Genomic DNA, 21,718 nt, shown 5'->3' on the forward strand with positions numbered 1-21,718 from the left:
AAAGATAGGCAAATGCTCAAGAACATATGGCATCAAGGACAGTGGCCTTAAGCCACAATGTGACAGAGCGATGCCCCTGTGCCTGTTCTTATTCCAACAACTCCAGCTTCAAACCCTGCCAGCATCTGGCACTGGTGAACATGCGGGAAACCAGGGTGACTCCCCCACTGCCAAACAATTTGACATGAGAGAGGGACGAGGCTGAACTCCTTTTTTTGTTGTTTGTTTGGTTTTTGTTTAATGAAATTTGGCCTCACCAGGCTGGCCTTGAGTTCCTGATTCTCTTGCCTTAGCCTCCCCGGAGCTCAGGATGGCAAGCCTGGGCCAGCAAGCCTGACTCTGAACTCCTTGTTTTTATTAGGATTTCACTCCCACAAAAGCTAACCTACTGTGCTATAATGTACTAATTCACTGTGGGGGCCTTGCCCTCATGAGCGCCCCCTGCCCCCCATTCTGTTGCTATGGTGATTACATTCTAGCAGGAGAATAGCGCTATAGCCAACCACAGAAAGGAAACTTCTGGTGAAAGAAGGATGTAGAGTTAGAAGAAAAACTTTCATTTTTAAGACCCAGAACAAGGGCAAGAAACACGAAACCCTCCTTCCTCTTTAGCTCCATAACGACGTCTTTTAGTGGTTGTAAGCTTACATTAGTCTTGTAAGTCCTAATCTGGGCGCATGGACTGGTCTGAGACCCCAGTGGGGACAGCTGTACTAAGAGGCTCCAGCAAAGTGGAGAATGGAGAAAGTCAAGAGTCAGGTGACCGGAGGTGTTCGGTAAAACCATAACTGTGTGCACACAGTATTCAAGGGAGCACCTCTGCCACCAGGAATCAAAGCAGCCAACTGGAAATGCACTGCTTGGATACAGGTAGACCTCCACTGGGACCCTGGAGTCTTCTGGTACTGTGAAATATGTTAATTATTTCTCTTTATTTTACATGTGTGCATGTTTTGTCTGTGAGCATATATATTGACCGTGTGTGTATGCTTGGTGTTGTGGAGTTAGAAGAATGGGCCTCTGGAATCGGCACTACAGATGGTTGAGAGTGACCGTGTGGGAGCTGGTAACTGAACCTGGGTGTGTTGACAACTGGACCCTCTCTCCTGCTCCCTCTGAGACACTTTAGACACTTGGGTGCTCTTGCCCTTCATCTCGGGATCCTGGGATCACCTCTGGCTGGAAGACTGAGCTAGATCTAAAAATGAGCAACTCATCATTTCCAGGGTTCTCCCCTCACCCACCATGTTCCCACAGCTTCTCCCCACACAGAGGGATGGAGGGGGAGAGGAGAGAAGAGAAAGGTTCATTCTCTTCAGTGACCTCGGCTCTTAGCTGTTGCCGCCCCCATCACACTGAGCATGCGTTTGCAGTGACTGCAGACACCTTGGGAGCCAGCGCTGCTTTGGCGACTGTTGGAGGTGACACATAGCCTCAAGCCAGGAAGCCATTCTTCAATTTCTAATAAAATCCCTGAAGCAGGGATGACGCACAGTAAATCACCCTTCAGCGGTTCCACTCTCCCGTAATCTGTTCAATTATCTGCTGGCGTTCTGTGTGTCCCCTCAGAGGATAAGCTGGTGCTGCAGGCATGCCAGCCCTGCCGGCAGGAGGTGGAGCGTGTGGATCCAACAGCCAATGCACCCAGAGACTAGAACCACCAGTCAGCTTGGGGGAAGGTTGCAAGAAGGTTGAGGACCATGAAACAGTCCACTGGCCCACCGTAGGGCGTTGTGTATCCCCAGCATCCCTAGGAAGATACTCTGAGAATCCACTATGTTCCCGGAACTGTCCCTGCTACCTGGTCAGTAGCCAGTGGTCGGTCTATCAAGGAATGGACAGCAGGTGCAGAGGGTACAGGGGAAGCAGAAAGTACTGAGGCACAAAGGAAAGTCTGGCACACTTTCCTGAGGGGATGGCCTTGGAGCTCTATCGCTTACCTGTTCGCGATACAGGTGCTAGCTTAACCCCTCTGAGCCTAGGTAAGGACGGCCCCAAAGGATGGAGGCTTGAGTGTGTGCTGGGGGCCATGAAGCTGCATGTCCCAGTTGCATCGTCACCTACCAGCTGTGCTCCAGAGCCCTCTGCAGTTCCAAATGGTGCCCTTTTCCCATCACCTGCAGGCCTCCTTCCTCCCCATAGCTGAGGTGCCTAGATATGCACAGACATTGGGGTTCCCTCACCCTTACAAGATTAACTGAGGACCCTTCAGAGCCAAAGTTCCATTCTGCCCTGACTCTGTGGCCCCCTTGGACCGCCCAGAGGACATACTATCAGCTGGTGCCTCCTGTCTTCTTGTTGGAGGGCCAAATGAACTGTCAGTTGAGAGAGCTGGGTTCATGCATGGGTGGGTTAATGAATGAAGGGGATGGTTGCATGTCTAGACTCAAGAATTGGGTAGATAAAGTGATTGATGGGTGGGTGCATGCAAGCATGGGTAAATGGTTGGTCGGGTGAACTGATTAATGGGTGAGTGGATGGATGGAGGGGTAGATGGGAGAGGACTGTTAGATAATGTGAGGGTGAATTGTGTGATGGATGGGCAGGTGACGGGTAGGTGGATAAACCGATGAATGAATAAATGGTAGGAGGGATAGGTGGATGGGCATGCAAATAGATGGGTGGACAGAGGCCTAGGGAGATGGGAGGTGGGAGGATGGGAGGGTGAGTGGGTAGGTGTTTGGTAGGAAAGGAGATGGATAGGAAGGGAGTGATTGGACAAAGTGAGAGGTAGATTGTAGGATGGATAGAGGGATTGATGCGTGAATGGAAACTGTTATGGGTGAATGGGTTACCAAGGGTTGGTACGTGGTGGAGGTGTGGGTGCACAAATAGGTGAATTGTAGGTGAGTATGTTAGTGGGTATACAGATGAGCTAGGGGGTGAATGTCAATCACAGTCGGGGAAACAGGAACATAACACGGTCCAGGAAAGGGTTGCTGTGTAGAGGGGGGATATTTCTTTATCAGAGACAGAAGTTTGCTCTGAGGAAGGGGGAAAATTTGAGAAATCATTTGCTTCCTTATTAATTAGGCTGTACTGGGCAGTGTGCTGGGCTCTAGAGACCTGGGGAAAGAAGGCTCAAGGTCGTGTGGAAGGTGACTGGACAGTGAGCATGGGCTGCTGTGGGTGCTGTGAACAGAAAACCCGAGGAGCCACCCACTCTGCTGATGTCAGCATACAGAAGGCTGCCAGCAGGACCCAGTGTGGCCCCGTGAGCCTGTACGCTGGACAGCCTCAGCACCTGGCAGAGACTGAGTTGGCACCTCTTTAACACCTCTGGGCAAGTCTGTCCATGCCTGAGCCTCTGCTTGGGAGCTCCTGCCTGGCTAGGGATCCCTGGGGACTTGGCAGACACTTGTGAAGCTGGGGGTCTTTTCTCTCGATCCCATTCAGTCCTCACAGGGATGGGATTGTTCTCCCATTTGGGGAGAAAGGGAAGATATTCAAAAAGGGAAGACTTTTCCCTCCAGCTCACCCACCCAGCTGTGGAGCAGAAAGGCCAGACTTGGTACCCAGGACAATCACCCTGGACCCCCTGCCCCTCTGACTAGTCTATGTCCCTACTCAGCATGGATGTCCTGTCTCTGTTGCCAGGGTAACCTTCCCAGCCTAGCAGTCACCCCCCTGGAGCTTGACTCCTGCACCTGACATCGTAATCTTCCGTGACATCTTAATCAGCTCCCTGGCAACAGCAACAACAGGCCATGCAGCGGCATTAACACTCCCATGAGTCAGCAGGGCCTGGACAGGCCCACCTGCCCCGCCTCTGCTTATCCTGCCTGCCTCCCTGACCTTTTGGGGGAGGGGAGGAGTAGCGACCAATGGGGCTTGGTTTGGAATTCCAACAGCCACTATTGCTATAGATGCGAGTTTTGCAGAAGAATCTTGAGAGACTTCAGCTTCTTCCTCTGTAACACACAGGGCTGATGGCCCAGCAAACACGCTCTACTGCATGAAGTCCTGATGGAAGAAAGTGGGCATGCCATGCTCTCTCCAGGGACTGCAGCATTAATACCCTTTTGCTCTCTGCAATATGGGTGTCCAACCACACCACAGAGGACACACATATGGCCTGTTGTGGGTCTGAATTGTGTTCCCCCAAAAGACATGTAAGCATGCCAACCCCTGTCACTGGAAGATGCGCCCTTCTTTAGGAATGGGGTCCACAGAGGTAAACTGTTTAGGATGAGGTCATGGAGGAGAGAAGTTCTTAATCCAGGACGACTGGTGTCCTTCCAAGAAGAAACTTGGACACAGGCATGGAGGACACCATGGAAACAGGCAAGGGCCGGAGTGGTGCGGCCAAGAGCCAGTGGTTTCCAAGGACAGCAGCCACCCCTAAGGTCAGGGGAGGAAGAACGGTTGTACACAGTGTCCGAGAGCACAGCCCTGATTAAGCCTCGGTTTGGATGGTCTGAGAATATAAAAGATCCATTTCTGTTGCTTTACACTGGCCCGTTTTGGGAACCTGTCCCCGTTGTCCTAGGAGTCAGGGATGCTTTCAGCAGTATATAGCCTCTGAGGCAGGAGAGCTGGCTTAGCTGGTCACGTGTTTATCACACAAGCGCAAGGACCTGAGTTCCATCCCCGGAACCCTTGGAGAAAGCCAGGTGTGGTGGCACACACTTGTTACTGGCACACACCCTAGCCTTGCCTACTTGGTGAGCTCCAGGCCAGGGATAGAACGTGTCTCAAAGGATAAATGACAGTGCCATAGCAGCCACACCCAAGGTTGTTCTCTGGCATGTGTATGAATGTCATCCAGGCGCACCTGTGCATACATAAACACACATGCACACATACACACGCACACACACACACCCCTTCTGCAAGTCGCCCAGTTCGTTTTCCCAGGGACAGGGGACAATGAGAGCCGCCCCAACATTAGAGGTGACTTAGAGATGAAGGGCAAATGGTAGCCTGGCAGGGAAACACACCACAGTTGATGGGATTATGTATTCCATGGCATAGTTACAAGCACCGACTTTCAGTTCTCACTGGGAGGCCTGATTCTACCATCAGGGCCCGCGTCTAGTAGAAAGTGGAGGTTTCCGTGAAGGGCCCACCTCATGTGTGCTTGCCCCAGCTAGGACAGAGACACACAGGGTGCTTCGGTGGGAGGCCCTTATCGTGTCTTTTGATCACTTTTCATTTGTTCCCTGAGACTGAGCAGCTAGTGACTCCAGAGTACTTGGTACAGATGTCATGTCTCTTGTCAGCAGCTAATGCTGTCCTTCCCGCCTCTCCATAGATGGCAGCCTCCCAGGCCTGGTATCTCCTCAGCTGGATGGGATAATGAGGGACCCTAGACATACTCCAGAAAACAAGGAGGTTCTGGACTCAGAGACACCATTTCGTTTGTCTCCCATCCTCATGACAGACCTTGCATTAGGATAAAATCTGAATGTCATACCAAAGCCACCTTCCATATCTGCCTTTTAAGGAGCCAATGCAGTGACAACTTGTCACACAACCTCCACAAGCTCTCGGCCTCTGCTCCTGCTCCTCCCTGTCCTCACCCCCACCCCTACTCAGCCTGACCTCTCTCTCACTCTTTCAGCCTTACTCCACCCACGTGATCCTTGACCCAGTATCTTCCTGAGGGAAACTTCACGGCCTCTGTCATGAAGCCACCCTCCCAAAAGAATGCACCTGAGCCGGGTGGTGGTGGTGGTGGTGGTGGCGCGTGCCTTTAATACCAGCACTCTGGAGGCAGAAACTGGTGGATCTCTGTCAGTTCGAGGCCAGCCTGGTCTACATACCAAGTTCCAAGACAGGCTTCAAAGCTACAGAGAACCCCTGTCTCAAAAAAACAAAACACAAAACAAAACAACAACAAAAAAGAATGCACCTGGATAGGGCCCAAGGGTGTCAGTTACAGCCAAGCAGCACTGGACCAGTTAGAACAGGAATGTGGCCAGATGGTAGTGGCTGGTACACACCTTTAATCCCAGCACTCAGAAAACAGAGGCACGTGGATCTCTATGAGTTCAAGGCTAGCCAGGTCTACAGAGTGAATTCCAGTTCATCTAGGGCTACGCAGAGAAACCCTGTCTCAAAATACACACACACACACACACAAACACAAAAAACAACATAATAAACAAAGCAAAACAAAATAAAACAAAGAAAAAAACCCAGGAATGTAAAGGGGTTCCCTAGTCATGTGACTCCCTTGACCTTTGTTCTATTACCTACAAGAAGACCGGTACATTTAGTCAGTTTGGAGGGTCCTTGAGAGGTGGGAATGAATTTGGGGTGGAATCCCTTGATGTGCCAGAAAGACTCAGCCCTGAGGATGCTGTGGCCACCTCGCTCTCCTTCTAGAAGGTCCACTGTCCCCTTAGAAAAAACAGCCATGTCCCACAGGCGTCTTCGGTCCCAGGCTGCACACAGAGCTCTTCCCAAACCTTCTCTAGCTTACGCCTCACAGGGGTAGAGGGTGGGACAAGTCATAGCTCTGCATTGTCGGAAGAGGAAACACACAGAGAAAGAGACTGGCAACATTCCTCAAGTCACGGTGTGTAGGGAATGCACTCCAGCATCTGAATCTCTTTATTGAGCACCTACTGTGTGCCGAGTGGGGAGACAGCCTCAGCCAAGAGGAGCTCCCCAGGGAGCCGAAGCGCCAAGAAGAATGATAATTAATAGCCATCCAATCTCAGCAGCAGCCATGAAAATAAAGCAGGTGCAGGAGGTTGCTAAGGTGGGCGTCTGTGTTCTAGAAGATGAGGGAAGGCTTCTTGGAGAAGTAACACTGAAGAGCAGAGATCCCAAAGGAAGCGAGGAAGTTGGAAGCTACCTGAGGCACTGGGATTTCTGAGGAACAGCCCATGGGTGATCTTAGAGCAGGAAGGAGACCCCACGCTATTGAGTGACGGGGCGGGGGGGAGAATCATGCTTGATAGTGGCGTTGGAGGAAGAGGGGAGGGTGGATCACAGAGGTGAGGACTGGGGATGAGGAAAACATTTTGGAAGGTTTGTGCACACAGAGCCAATACAGCACATGGGCAGGACAGGCCCACAGGACAGATTTTGTCTCAGAGATGGGTTGATTTGGAGCAGCAGGTAGGGAGAGAACATGCCAGCTTACCTCAGTTTACCTCTTTGGATCCAGGAGCCGTCCCTGGCTCCCGTTGATACAGAGGTACCTGGCTAGCCCCATGTGACTGTTCTCAGAGGGAACTGGGGCATCCTAGCCTCAGTTTGACCCTGGCAGCAGCAGTTGGGAAGCTCAACAGTTTTCTCAGAGGACACAAAGCCCAAAGGATGGGGACCAGGATTTGAACCCACTGAGCAAAGTGCAGGGAATTTTCTGCATTCTGAAGGTGGCATCTTCTCTGTCTTCTTCTCTAACCCCCTTTCTGTCCTTTCTCCTCCTACTGCCCCCCTCCCCAAGCCAACATCTCACTGAGGGCCTCCCTTACCTGGCAATCACACTCCAGGTCTGGCTCTGGTTACTGAAAACCTTGGGGGTCTGTTTAAACAAGTGTGTCTGAGCAGGAAAATCAAACAGACAGGGACCCTTTGGGGCCACCTCAGGACCACCCCAGGGACTACCGCCTGAAACCGATAAGGCTGGATCTACTTTCACTTGATTGGACTGTGGCCAGGGGTTCACCATTTGATCAGATTGGAGTCTCAGCAGGGATGGGCTGTGTCCCGGTCAGGTAGGATATTCCTGTAGCCATGGCAGGACAGAGAAGATAAAAGGGGCTGTAGTGCCCCAAAAGGGAGGGGCTCTGCTAGATTCTGCTTCTTGCTGGCTTGGGAACACCAGGAGTGGAAGCTTCTGTGATAGCAGCACCCCTCTAGAAATGTTCCAGGCCCCACCAGGTCCTGGCTTCTCTGTTTTCCCCATCAATCCTCATTGTCTGTTTCTAAATACACAGAGAAAAAAGGCCTGGGAGGTACTTCCGGAGTTAGTGGCCAGTGTGGCAGGGCCAGCTACTGGGCCTATACGAAAGGCACAGTCTAACCAGCAGGGCTTTCTTCTCTCTGTTGGCAGATGTAAGAACCTAGATTCAAGTTCACAGACAGGGGCAAGAAGCCTAGGAGAGACAGCTCTTCTTTATCTTCAAAATACCATTCAAGAAATATTTGTGACCCAGTGTAGTGGCACACACCTTTAATCCTAGCACTTGGGAGGCAGAGGGAGACAGATCTCTGTGAGTTCAAAACTAGCCTAGTCTACATAGTACATTCCAGGACAGCCAGAGCCAAGACAACCAGAGCTTTATAATGAGACCATGTCTCCAAAAAGAAAAAAAAATAGCCAAAAGAGAGAAATATTTATGGGAGCTGGAAAGATGGATCAGTGGTTAGGAGCACTTCTTATTCTTGCAGAAGACCCAAGATCAATTCCCAGTACCCACATGGCTATTCACAACCATCTACAGCTCCAGGGCCAAGGTATTGATGATTTTTGTCTGACCTCCTCCGGCACCACACACACACACATAGTACACAGACATGCATGCAGGCAGAACACTCATACACATAACAAAGTTTTAAAAATCTAAAAATTTAAAAGAAAAGTTGAACATTGGGGATGTAGCTCAGTGCTTGCCTAGGATGCAGGGAGGTCTGGGTTCCATCTCCGCAATGCATAAACCTCGAACGGTGGTGCGCAGGCATCTGTAAACCCAGCATTTGGGATGTGGGAGCAGGAGGATCAGGATTTCAAGGTCCCACCACCTCAGCTACATGGTGAGTTGAAGGGCAGCCTGGAATATATGAAACCCTGTCTCATAGGAGAGTGTGTGTGTGTGTGTGTTTTCACAAAGAAAGAAACAGATATGTGAATTGACATGATTCAGCACACATATTCACCCACTGAAGGGAATAAGGCAGGAACATTTTAGGGTTTGAGACCAGCCTAGGGATCCAAAATAAAATAAAAATATTGATTCACATTTAGATGGACTGGTTCCCACCTAAATGGGAACCCTAAAACCCTATGGTTAGGGTTTTAGCCCAGGGCATTGCTCCAGTGCCCAGGTGGTGTGAAGGTTGTAACTTCTCGGAGTCATCCACTCACACCTCTCTGGTACGAAGGTCTATACTGATCTGTTCATTCAGGCATGCTGGGGAGTGGGCTGTTCTGTTGCTGGCCACCTGACATAGACAAGAACTATGAAAACTTCACCAGAAAACTAGACCCCCAGGCTTATTGGCCAGTGCCAACAAGGGTGTCTCCAAAGTGGAATGTCCCCCTGCAGTGATGAACTCAAAACCCCTGGGGTGCTGGGAAACTTCTCCCAGTGTTTTGTTTTGAAGTTCCATTGATACATGAAATATTTAACTTTTCCCCCAGTGTGTAAAGTAGGGTTAAAAATAGTCACTATTGAAACTGAACTAGTTAAAACATGTCAATAGTACTGGCAGTGGTGGTAGCTATTCTTTACTTGGTTTTGTTTGCTAGTTGTTTTTGAAATAGGATGCCATGTTTCTCAAGCTGGCCTTGAGCTCTCTCGGCCTTCCTGCCTAATCCTCCAAGAGGGCTTCTTCATACAGGTACGGAGAAAAAGACCTATCAGGCTGATGCAACTGGGCTACTGAAGTCTTGACTTTAAGGCTGACCTTGGGGCAGAATCCGATACTCTGGGACCTGGGATGGGCAGGACTCTACCGGGACTCAGGTTCCCACCTTGAGTGTGCACCAGGATCAGCCAGACTAGGGAAGCCCCACCTGCACCTCTCTTTCCCAAACAGCGCACTTTTGGCGGGTATGCGGGATGGGTGCGGGGGACAACTTAACCGCGGCTAACTGTGGCTGTTGAAACTTCCACAGAGCCTCCCTCCGCATGTGTGTGCCTCAGCAGAGCTGGAAGGAGAAAAGCTGAGTCGCCGGTGGAGGGCAGCCGCCCGGGACTCTCGCGAGTCTGGTTGCCAATTCGGCTGCACGACTGGATGCTGGAATCCTGCTTCAACTCCAGTATCACCTGGCTTCCCATGTGGAAAATGGTGCGGGTCTCTTAGGGAATCTTCTGTAGAAACACAAGAAAGCACCCAGCTGGTAGCCCGTGCTAGGTGGAAGCAGATCCCTGCCACCCTTAGTTCAAAGATTCCAGTTTCGTCCACTGCTCAGCCTCCTATGCGGTCTGAATCTGCTAGGGTCAGTGCTTCAGGGTACCGCCCACCATTCCGGTTGCACTGAAATCCTCCCTGCCTCTTAGCCGCCACGGAACAACCTAGCTTAGAGAGACCCAGGTTTCTTGAGCTTTCCCGAATTGAGGTGAGCACAGGATGGGGAGTCGGGGGATCAGACGCATTTTAACAGGTTCTGCTACTTTATGGCTCGGAGACCTGGGAAAATGGTTGTTGTTTGAGCCTGGGTTTCACTGTTCATGGAAAATGGGAGCTGAGCTAAATTTCTAGTAAGCCCTCCCTGCCCACCCCATGCCCGACCTAAAGAGAAGCCTGGGCAGGACGGTCACTGAGCATTCCCATCTCTTCCTCAATCTCTTCACTTGACCGAGACCACTTTTGTGGCTGATGGGCTCACCTGGGAAAAAGCAAAAGTCACAAAACACTTCCTCCACCTTCCTGAGACGACAGGAACTAAATTACCCTTTTCTCAGAGCCACCTCAAGTTAAGAGTCAGGGTGCTGCTGCTCTGGAAGACATGGTGAACAGGGCCTTCCAGGGGTAGGTAGGTCAAGGGACTCACCCACAGCATCTTGCAGACTGCTCGGCTTAATTTTCTGCCTCCCTATTTTCCCTACTTCTTCCCTATCCATTTTCTGACTGTTCACGGACAACCTGCCAAGTGCTGACCACATTGGGAAGCTCTCAGCCACAGTCTGTCACCACTGCTTGACCCAGGAAGGCTCTGAGGAGGTATGAAAAGCCCTTCCCTTGGTCCAAGGATGACAAAGGCCCTAGGAGAGCCATGCATAATGCCTGAGAGGTGGCTTTCTTTCCTGGACCCAAAGGGTAAGATGCCAAAGGCTAGAAACTGTCAGCAGGAGGGTGTGGCCCAAAGGGGATAGCTATAATCGGATCCTAGTGCCTGTCTTGGGCTTGAGCCATCAGCCTCTCCTGAAAGGCACACTGCCTACTGTCTTGTCAGTTTCTGCCACCTTCCAAATGTTCTACAGTCACCAGTGATTATTTTATCCAGAGCTTCTGAGGCAGTGGGAGTCATGTACTGGTCTGCTAGAGGGAACTTCCCGGGCCTATCATGGCCCTTGCCACCTTTCTCAGTGACCAGGAGAATCTTACCGGAAAGCTCGTATGTGGCCCCTAATTCAGTAGTGGAAATGGAGGTTCAGAGTCTGGAAAAATCACTAGCTGGAAACCAACAGGGGAGAAACAGAAGGTATGGGAGATCCAAAGAGAGGGCACTCTTTGCCTCTTCAGGAGGATGCCTGATGTTCTTCCAGAACTCACCAGCTTCCTGCAGAAAGAACCAGCTGGAGTCAAATTAGCTTCTTGAGCTTATGAAGGGTATGATTCAGACTGAATCACCGGGTGAGGGCAGAATGCAAGAGGTTCAGGGAAAGTAACAAAGAAGCTGGAGAAAAAAGGGAACCAACAGCCAGGGGAGATAAGGGAAGTCAGACTTGGAGGCTGGGTCTCCACAGGGGGTCATGCTACCAGCTCAGAGCCCCCCCCCCAGAGACCTGGAGACAGATTCTCAGGGTCATGCAGAGACAGGAAGAACTACCAAACCCTTGGGGCCCACTGAGCAGAAAATGGGAAGAAAGCGGGGTTCACCTGCCCCCCTGTTCACTTTAGTGAGTGCTGAAGTCTCAAATGACTGCTCCCACTCTGCCTAGTCCTATAGGCTGATATCGGCCCCCTGGTATTCCACCTTCTGTGGTGGTTCACCCCTGGGTGACACAGTCTCCCTGGCTTCCTCTACCCTAATTCTACACTCCTCAGCATTCCCACTTGCCTTCCATTTCACTCAGCTCAATTCTCTCAAGCTCTGGATGCTGCCCACAGGCTGGCCCTGAGCACCTCCCTGTTCCCTCTGCATTTATGCATTGCATAAACAAAAGACTTATCATTGATTTCTAATGTGTTCATTTTAGATATTTTTAATGTGAATGCTTTGCTGGCATGTGTGTAACTGCAGTGTGTGTGTGTGTGTGTGTGTGTGTGTGTGTGTGTGTGTGTGTACGGTGCCTGAGGAGGGCAGCTGAACGTGATGGATTTCCCTGGACCTGGAGTTTTACTGAGGGTTGTGAGTTGCCTGCGGTGCTGGGAACGAACCCTAAGACCTCTGCAAGGTCAGCCAGGTTTCTTAAATGCTAAGCCGTCTCTTCAGGCTCTCATTGACATCTTTTGTTAGAGTTCCGAAGAACAAGAGCTGCTCCCTGCTTGTTCTTCCCGCCTGTCTCTGCCCACCTTCAAGTTGACGAACCAAATCTTAGAAAACAAACAAACAAACAAAGACCTGTAACCCAGGCCTGTTTTCTTCTCAAACAGACCCAAGAAAAAGTCTGAGCATTTAAGAGATACTTGAGGAACCTCGACAGTGTCCTGGACTTCTTATGAGGGAGGCAGCGAAGACAGCGAAGACAGAGAGAAGGTTAGTAATTGAAGGGTGAAAGATCTTCCCTCCCCATCTGGGCGGAACTTGGAGGGCGGACCATCCTGTACCGCAGCGGCACCCCCAGTATATCAATGCAGTTTTGGAGGGGCCCAAGTGAGGGTGTTCCTCTTAATGAAAAAGACAAGGTGGAGGTTTGAGTGGTTCGGAGCTCCCAGCGATCCCACCGCTAGCTGTGTGACCCTTAGTTAGGCGCTTTTCCTTTCTGATACTCCCTTATCAGCCCTGGCCAGGGAGCGTATATTTCCGAAGTCCCAGAGCAGAAAGAATTAAGTTAGCTAAAGTTTTCAAAACTTCTAGCCAGAAGTCTGACATCAAGTTTCTCTTAGCCCCTCTAACCCGTACCCGCACGGTCAGAGTCAAGAGGCGAGAGAGGCGCTTAGTTGGCGGCGGGCAGAGCGAGAGGAATCCAGGGTAGTCTTTCCCGTACCGCGGTGGGCCAAGCTGGGGTGGAGGACCTTGGTCCGGGCCCCTGGAGCCTCAGGGTCTGCCTGACATCTCCAGGCTTAAATAACCGTGCGCCTTTGTTATTCGTAGGCAGCAAAGTGGTTCGTTACGCCTGATTGGTCTAATTGCTTTGAAATGAGATATATTATCTATAATTATAGAGTCCTGGTAGGAGCCGGCAGGCCTCCGCTTTCATCTTCCCCAAGTGCGCCCTCAAGTCCCGATCGCATTAATTTGCGCCATTTGAAGAGGGAGCTCCCTCTTCCGCGGATTCTGGCCCCTCACCCCTCCCGAATTTAAAGACTCGAGAAAGCGGGGCCCAAGAAAGAGGGATCCTGAGCAAGTGGGGGGATGGGCGGGAAGGGACAAGAAGTCGCAGACTCTAGCAGCTAGTTCTTGGGTGAATCCGCAGGACTGGCGCCCTTCCTTTGAAGAAGTTGAGGAGTTCGCAAGAAAGGGAAAAAATAAAACACCTTCCAGGAAGAGTTCCTTCTGCAGCACTAGTTCGAGCGCTAAGGACTGCATCAGTTCGACCAAGATCCTTGGAAAGCCTAAGCATTTTTATTTTATATCTATCACCTCTGCACCTCCTGGAGCAGAAGATTTTTCTAGTTCTAAACTCTGGGACTTGTCTTTAGAAAGCTTTGAAATCTTCCAGGAACGAGTGAATCCCAGGCAATTTCTCAAACATGACTCCTAGCCCCTCACTCGAAGGCGACAGAGACTCGGCGATGGCAGGGAAGGAAGGGCCTCTCAGGAGGTCAGCAGATCCCAGAACGAGGCTTTCTGTCCAACCATCAGACCCCACCCCCACCCAGAGACAAAATACCTCTTCTCTCTCTTCACTCTCTCTTCGCTGCCTTCCTGGCGATTGGTGAATCCCCACAAAAATAAAGCGTTCCGGGTAATCGGTTTTCAGAGCACATCCATTCTATTAAAGAAGACTGTTTAGAGCTACCTAATTGCTGTCGGATTCCACTGAGTCGCACATTTTTTTTTTTAAATGCGTGAGGGGTTCCTGGGCAGACGCCACAAAATGCACTGGGAAAGCGGATGGAATGGGGGCAACAACGAACGCATTACTGAAGGGCTAGCTTTCAGGTTCCTCCAAGTGGAGGAAGAGACTCAGGTAGTAGCAGCTACCTTTAAAATTTAATCCCTCTACAAGTTGATTTTGTGACCACGGGGAAGAAGCTATCTAGGAACCGCATCGCACCCATACCTCAGCCGACCTATACTCCAGTAAAACATACATTTTGGACTGCAGGGTAAACGCCACCAATCAGTGTAGCGGCCCAGGCACTGAACGCAGGACTTTAGAACCGCAACCTGCAAAGGCATTTTTTTTTTTTTTTTTTTGGAAGCAGGAGTGCATTAGGGTTCAGGAGACGAAGGGAGGCCGAGCGAGGGGGAGGGGAGGAGAGCCCAGAGTAGGCGAGGCTGCTAGCAGAGGGTCTCCCGAGTTTTATCTGCCGCGGGCCAGCACTGCCCTTTGCCAGGCATGAATTACGGTCGGTTTTCTTAGCTGTCTACCACTGTCGCGCCTAGGCAGCAGCTTCTCGGGTTTGCGCTGCCGTGAGATAACAGACTGTCTGCTCGCTGCACCCACAGGCCGGGAAATCCGCAAAGGCCAGACAAAAATGAGTTCGGAGGTTTGGAATCTCTTATAGATTCCAAACGAATGCCTTTCTTTCTTCAGGACTAAGCCACACGCCTAGGAACAGGCTTAATTTAGTTTCTCCTACTCCCTTCTCAGATTCAGTGGTGGTGGTGGTGAGGGGCACGGGACACTTTTCCTGGCACAGCCCAGCAGGGGTCCTGCGCTAGTTCAACCAGCCTGAGTCCGGTCCCCTGCGCTCTGCAGAAGCGCTCTTCTAGCCCTGCAACGTTTGCAACCTGCCAGTCCTTGCTGGCCGGATCACCGCAGACCCGAACGCACAACGAACCCAAAAAGAAGAGACTGGAGTTGAGACGTACTCCAAAAGCCCAGGGGCCGAATTCAGGGCTCAGGACTGAGGGGCAGGCAGTTTGCTCCCTGGAGGCAAGGGCGCGACTTCAAGGGCCCCTGCGCCGGCTGCAGCCTTTGATCCGGCCGCCGCTGGCGCCTAAAAACAACATCCTCGTCTGCCTATTAGGCGCGCTGAGGGATCGTGACAGATTGTTTATCCCCGCAATTAGCGATGCAGCCCTTCTCAGGCCGCCCCCCTCCCCAGCCTAAGGCTAGGCCTCTGCTTCGACTTCGGCGCACGCCGAGAGTTCCGTTGGAGCCCCCCGAATGCCCTGGGGCCCCACTGTTGGAGCTCGAGGCCTTCTTGACCCTAAAGCAGAAATTCAGACTCAGGGCCCGTCCACGAGTCCTTGATGTTGTCTACACAATCGGTGTAAGGTGTTTTAATCGATGTGCATTTTTCCAGGGAGCAGGTCTTAGCTACATTGGATCGACTCTCCAATCTCCCCCTTGGAGAGAATCATTTGAGTTGGGGACAGCGGCGTAACAACTTGAAAACCCCTACTTTTGACAAACACTTCTCGTATTAAAAACGCTGATCTAAAAAAAAAAAAAGGCACTTTGGGGATTTATTTCCGCTTCTGTTTTAACAGGAGCGCAGAGTGAAAATCGGCTAAAGCTGCTGAACGAGTGGATCTAGCAACGGCTTAGTTAGGTCTTCAGCTACAGAAGTTCGCCGTCCCCTCTAGGCTTCGCGCTAGACGTTCGGCCTTCCCTCTTGCTTAGCTTTCGTTTGCTGGGCTTTAAAATCGGGTGGCATGGCTTCTACTTCTCATACACACCGGACGAACCTTAGTGGACCCAGAACACCCGGCGTCCAGCTGGGCCTAAATGAGCTTGTCTTCCAAGATCTGCACAGAGCCTGCTCAGCAGACTCAGATGCCTAAGAAATCCGGACATTTCACAGAAGCGAGTATTCCCGAACCCGCCCCAGGCCTTGCTATTTCTCTAGGCCCTGTGGTCAGATGTGAGGCTCCGATCTCTTCGGCGTCCGCAACCCGACCCCTCCCTCCAGACCCCGGACGCCGTCTGGGTAATAAAGTAATTCATTTTCCTTAATCTGGTCGCCCCTAATCTACAGCTTTTTATTGCGCCCAGTTAAAAGGCCAGGGAATTCGCTATCCCTCCGTGCTCGGATAATTACCCCTAAATGGCCACGGCAGCCCCTTGTGTTTCCTGGAGATTAGAGCCCCGCAGTCATCAATGCCCAGTCCCGGTGAGCCGCCAATCACCTCCTCCAACTCCCCCGGAGCCGCGGGCCTGGGCCCCGGGATAAGAGGCCATAAAAGAAAAGTGCCCCCGCCTCCCGCGCCCCATCCGAACCCAGTTTACATAGATCTTCTGGGCCTCCCCCCCTCGACAACTTTCCTCATTTTTCTATCAGCCAAAATAAAACCACGTTTCCTTCGAAATTCGGTAAAGAAAAGTTTTTAAGCCTCGCATCAAAGTTACGCTGCCCAGAACTGCTCTCTTTCTCCTGCCCCTTCTTCACACGGGCCTCTACTCTCCACCAACATTGGCCCAGCATTAGTAAAGTGTTATGTTTTTGAGGACTCATTGTCGGAGGTCACGTTGAGGCCAGGTCGGTGTTTTGTTTTGTTGTTGTTTCCAATTCCCCACCCAAGGGTTCCTTTGGCCAGCAGTTCTCTGGTAGAGGGGTAACTTTCCTGAAAAAAGTCAGGAGAGGGGGCACATGTTTGTATAAAAACCAAATGCATTTCCCAGATTATGTTACAGGTTCTTGCACCCACAGAACAAGGCCCAGGCTTCCTTTGACAAACTTGTTCAGCCTTTAGAAACAAAGGCCCACTTTGACCCCTAGATAAACTTTTTAAGATTGAAAGACACAAGACAATTAGAGTGATTTTTTTAAGAAGAAATTAGTACTATCCCTTTCTACTATGACAAATAACTATGCTCCACCAAAACAAATGCAAAAAGAATTTGTACGTAAACTGAAATAAAATCTTTGTGGTAGAAAATGGGGGCCGAGAAGGGAAGGGGACCAGAAATAAATAGCAACGGACTGTGAGAGAAACGGCAGAGGAAAGAAAGTAGGCTTTGGAGTGAAAGGAGAAAGCGGGTAAGGGACGATGGAGGAAGACGGGGCAGAAGAGAAGTGCTAATAGAGGAACGTTCCTCTGGAACGTCTTTGGGGAACCCAGCCTGACAGATGCCCACCGGGCTAAGTCTGGCGGAAAGGCTCCCCAGGTACCTCCGGCTCAGTTCTGCCCAGAGCTCCCCTAGCCCTGGCGCGCCTTGGGACAGGAGCGCGGTCCAATGGTTCTCTCCGGGCCCGCCCCCTCGCGCGCTGATTGGCTGCTGCCGCTCTGGCCTTGCCTTATTAACAAGTTCTCAGGGGAGCGGCGGCGGACCCGGAGCCGGCGAGTGAGCCCGGGAACTCGGCCTGCGCGGCGCAGGGATCCAGGCCCAGCTCGACCGAGCTGGCCCTTAGGGGAGCCGCGGGAGGCTCACACGGGAGGATCGGCCGGGGCCAGGGTCCCGGGAGCTCGCAGAAGCCGGCCGCGCTCCGAGCCAGCCCGAAACCCATGCTCCAGGGCGGGCCCGAGCTGCGGCTGGAGTGGGGGTCCGGCTCTGCATGGCCCCGGCTGCTGCTATGACTTCTTTGCCACTCGGTGTCAAAGTGGAGGACTCCGCCTTCGGCAAGCCTGCAGGGGGAGGCGCTGGTCAAGCCCCAGGCGCTGCTGCGGCCACGGCGAGCACCATGGGCACAGATGAGGAGGGGGCTAAGCCCAAAGTGCCCGCTTCTCTCCTACCCTTCAGCGTGGAGGCCCTCATGGCTGATCACAGGAAGCCGGGGGCCAAGGAGAGCGTCCTGGTGGCCTCCGAGGGGGCTCAGGCAGCGGGTGGCTCCTTGCAGCACTTGGGCACCCGACCCGGGTCTCTGGGCGCCCCGGATGCGCCCTCCTCGCCGCGACCTCTCGGCCATTTCTCAGTTGGGGGACTCCTCAAGCTGCCAGAAGATGCTCTGGTGAAGGCCGAGAGCCCCGAGAAGCCAGACCGAACCCCGTGGATGCAGAGTCCCCGCTTCTCCCCGCCCCCAGCCAGTAAGTAGCCAGCCCAGAATGGAGAGCGAAGTGGCCAGGAGGGGGTGTGAGGCCCGAGGGCGCCAGGCCGCGCGCCGGCGCCGGCTTGTCTCGGGCGTCGGCATACCTGCATCTGGGTACCTGGAGGCCGTGCAGAGGTTGCGTTGGTGGGGAGGAGGCCTTTTGAACCTCTTCCCACTCCCACCCAGGAAGAGGGATAGAGGCCTGGAGCTGGCAAACCTCTCAGTCCTTTTTCGCGGGCTCCTTGCCCTGGCGCAGTGCCGCTGAGCTTGTCAGTTCATTTGTAGCGCGCGGGTGTTTGTACACCCTCTAATCCTCCCGGTGCTTAGGACGCCAAGGGTTCCTTGCTCCTCCATCAGACCCTAAACCCAGTTACTTTACACCGGCTTAGATGGGCCCAGGGGTCAGTACATTCTCTCTCTGCCGAGTTTCACTTTCTGGTAGTAGAGGCCGTAAACCCCGTCTCTCCATTAAAGAACCTCTCCAGGGGCTCCGGAGCGCTGCAAAATTCCTCCCCAACCCATCAAGTTCTAAGCATTTACTTGGTGCTCAGGGCGGGTGGATGATTCAGTAAGAGAGGACGGTCGTGGACAAGCGGAGGGGGCGGGGCAAGACAGCCAAAGGGGCTCCCCATTAATCGCTTTGCTAGCTCCCGAACGTGTTGGACCTGGCTTTCAAAGCCGACCCAGCAGCCAGCTGCGTGTTTCGGGATAGTCCTAAATCCTCGCGGCCCTCAGGGCGTCTTTCCCTTGCGAACCCGCTCGAAGATATTTCAGGAGTACGGGAAATTCCCAAGTTTTCCTCGTTTCCTCCGATTATTTCGCACCACATAATAGCATTGCAAATTCAATGGCGTGATGCTGAGGAACGATTTTTATCTGGAGATTAAACGTCTTTGAAAAGACAGCCCCTCCCTGGACCTAATGGTTGGCGAAGGTGGCCCAGAGCTGGGCTATTGCTGCTGACCAAAGTGACATTTCCCTATGAACCCTCCTTTATCTGGAGTAGCCTGGCGGAAAACGAGTCTGGGGCCAACTTCTTTCCGGACTTGCCGTAGCCTAAGCTGGGGAAGAAGGGGGATGTTAACTGGAAATTTCGTTTGACTCACATCCTAGTGGTCTGAGGGCCCAAAAGGTTATTATTATGTTTTTAAGTGCCAAGAAATGCATAGTGGGGCAAAACCCGCATGGTGAGACGTCCTCAATTTCAATTCGTTTTCTCAAAGGAGAAGCTGCTGCAGAGGCAAAGTCTCCTCCTGGAGACTTAGAAATTTGATTTAGAACTTCAGCCTCTAGGATCCCAAGCCAAGGCAATATCTAAGTGGTGTGTGTGTGTGTGTGTGTTGTTGTTGTCGGGGCATGGGATTTGTTGAGATTTGTTTTATCCTGCAACAGTGTTGTGGGGCATAGCAGGGGTGATGGAGGATTGAGACCCAGTCTCCTCACTGGGCCTGCCCTCCAAACAGTGGTAGCACTCTGAGATTTAACTTTTACTGGGAAAGCTGGGAAAAAAAAAAAGACAAATGCACATCACCAGTTTCTTGAAAGTAAGCCATGTTGGAGAGTCTATCACACACACACACACACACACACACACACACACACACACACACACTATGCTTGGGGTGGTCGTAGAACCCAAATACTGTGTTTGGGAGGGACTGTGGGGAAAACTGAGAGGATCACATCTAGATAAACAGGAGTGTGTGTGTGTGTGTGTGTGTGTGTGTGTGTGTGTGTGTGTGTGTGTGTTAGAATCCTTGCAGTGTGACCTCTTGGATGGCTTTCTTCTTTTGATTGTCCCTAGAGCCCAGGAGAAGCATTGTTGAACAGAAAGTGTGGAATGTCAAGATCCATTCTTTGCAGTGGTCTAGCCCCAGTGCAGTACACTTGGCAGGCACAAATATATGTATGTCTAAGGTATAAAAGCCAGTATGACCTGGACTGGCCTAAGGGCCTCTAGGTGTTTTATGCCACCCCTTAGCATTCATCTTCCCTCTAAGCAGTGGGAAGAGGCCCCGAATGATCAGAGCCTGACTTTAAGGTAGGTTGGCACTGTCTCTGCCCAACTAGTGTTTTCTAGCACTGGACATGGCTGGATTTCATCTGGAATCTTAGAAGGCAAGAACTTCTGTCCTTCGGCTTGGGTTACAAGTAGGTGGAGAAAATATTTTTCAAGTGCCCAATAGTCTTCACTTGGAATGGTTTCTGTTCCTTAGTGATACACTCTTAATTCCTTGCCTTTTTCCTCTCCCGGCCCCCTAGGGAGACTGAGTCCCCCGGCCTGCACCCTACGCAAGCACAAGACCAACCGCAAGCCGAGGACGCCCTTCACCACCGCGCAGCTACTGGCTCTGGAGCGCAAGTTCCGCCAGAAACAGTATCTGTCCATCGCCGAGCGCGCCGAGTTCTCCAGTTCGCTCAGCCTCACCGAGACGCAGGTGAAGATCTGGTTCCAGAACCGCCGCGCCAAGGCCAAGAGACTGCAGGAGGCTGAGCTAGAGAAGCTGAAGATGGCCGCGAAGCCCATGCTGCCGCCCGCTGCCTTCGGCCTCTCCTTCCCTCTCGGCGGCCCTGCAGCGGTAGCTGCGGCCGCGGGCGCCTCGCTCTACAGCGCCTCTGGCCCTTTCCAGCGCGCTGCGCTGCCCGTGGCGCCCGTGGGACTCTACACGGCCCATGTAGGCTACAGCATGTACCACCTGACATAGGAGGGTTCAGAGTCACCTCTCTGTGGTGCCACTAGTCCCCTCTCCCCCGCCCAACACCAACACCTTCTGATTCCTTCTCTTAAAACCCCTGCTACAGTTCCTCCAATTCCTTCCTACAGTTTCTCCAAGTCTGATCCCATCTGGGGTGAAAAGTGGCTGGAAGGGTCTGGATTCTTCGAGAGAATCTAGATTTACACCCACGAGTTATAGATGTGGAAATTAAGGGCACGGAGGCCAAGAGATTTATCCGTGGTCCCCAGCAGAATTAGAGGTTGACGGAGACTAGAGGCCAAAAGGACTAGAGGCCATGACTCCTACTGCTTCCGGTCCTGGAACCAGGCAGGACTTGCGCAAAGAAATTGCTGTTTGGTGCTTCGGGAAATGAACAGAGTCCTATAGAAAGCAAGGAGCCCAGCTCCTTCCACTGTCAAACTCCAAGAGCATTAGCAGCAAAGCGTTGCTCTGAGCGGGCAGGGCACTTGCTGGTGCTTTACAAAGGTAGGTTGAAGAGAATTCCCAGGACCAGGAAAAAAAAAGTAAAAAAACAAAATCTGTTTCTATTTAACAGTTCATTTTCGTGGCTCTCAAACATCCCTTTTGAAGGGATCATGTGTACTATGTAATATACTGTATATTTGAAATTTTATTATCATTTATATTATAGCTATATTTGTTAAATAAATTAATTTTAAGCTACAAGCTATGAAGTCTGCGGATTGAGTTGTGTGTTTTACTGTTTGTCCTTTCTCTTCACATATATAATTGCTTTCCAGTTTGGCAGTTTTACATCAGCAACTTTCAAAGGCGACAGGAAGATGTTCAGGAATCATTTGGGGGGGCGTACACAGGAGAGATTTGCATTAACACAGTAATGGAGAATTGGAGCAATTACCTAGGATAATTAGGCTCAATTTTCCAATTCA

At 51.7% G+C, this 21,718-nt stretch overlaps 1 protein-coding gene and 1 long non-coding RNA gene across 2 annotated transcripts; both read left to right on the forward strand.

Annotated features, from left to right (window-relative positions):
• Positions 1-9,344: 9,344 nt before the first annotated feature.
• Positions 9,345-13,946, forward strand: LOC125387624 (uncharacterized). The gene is made up of 3 exons (XR_007227918.3): positions 9,345-9,969; positions 12,442-12,544; positions 13,425-13,946. It is a non-coding gene; the product is annotated as an uncharacterized LOC125387624 (long non-coding RNA).
• Positions 13,947-17,387: 3,441 nt separating this feature from the next.
• On the forward strand, positions 17,388-21,494 carry Msx1 (msh homeobox 1). Its single transcript, XM_048415239.3, has 2 exons — positions 17,388-18,088; positions 20,353-21,494. Exons 1-2 carry the CDS (start codon positions 17,620-17,622, stop codon positions 20,793-20,795), a joined length of 912 nt encoding a protein of 303 aa, XP_048271196.1. The 5' UTR covers positions 17,388-17,619; the 3' UTR covers positions 20,796-21,494.
• The last annotated feature ends 224 nt before the right edge of the window (positions 21,495-21,718 follow it).

This window comes from Myodes glareolus, chromosome 8 (assembly GCF_982192425.1).
Source record: "Myodes glareolus chromosome 8, mMyoGla1.1, whole genome shotgun sequence".
NCBI classification, from domain to species: Eukaryota; Metazoa; Chordata; class Mammalia; order Rodentia; family Cricetidae; genus Myodes; species Myodes glareolus.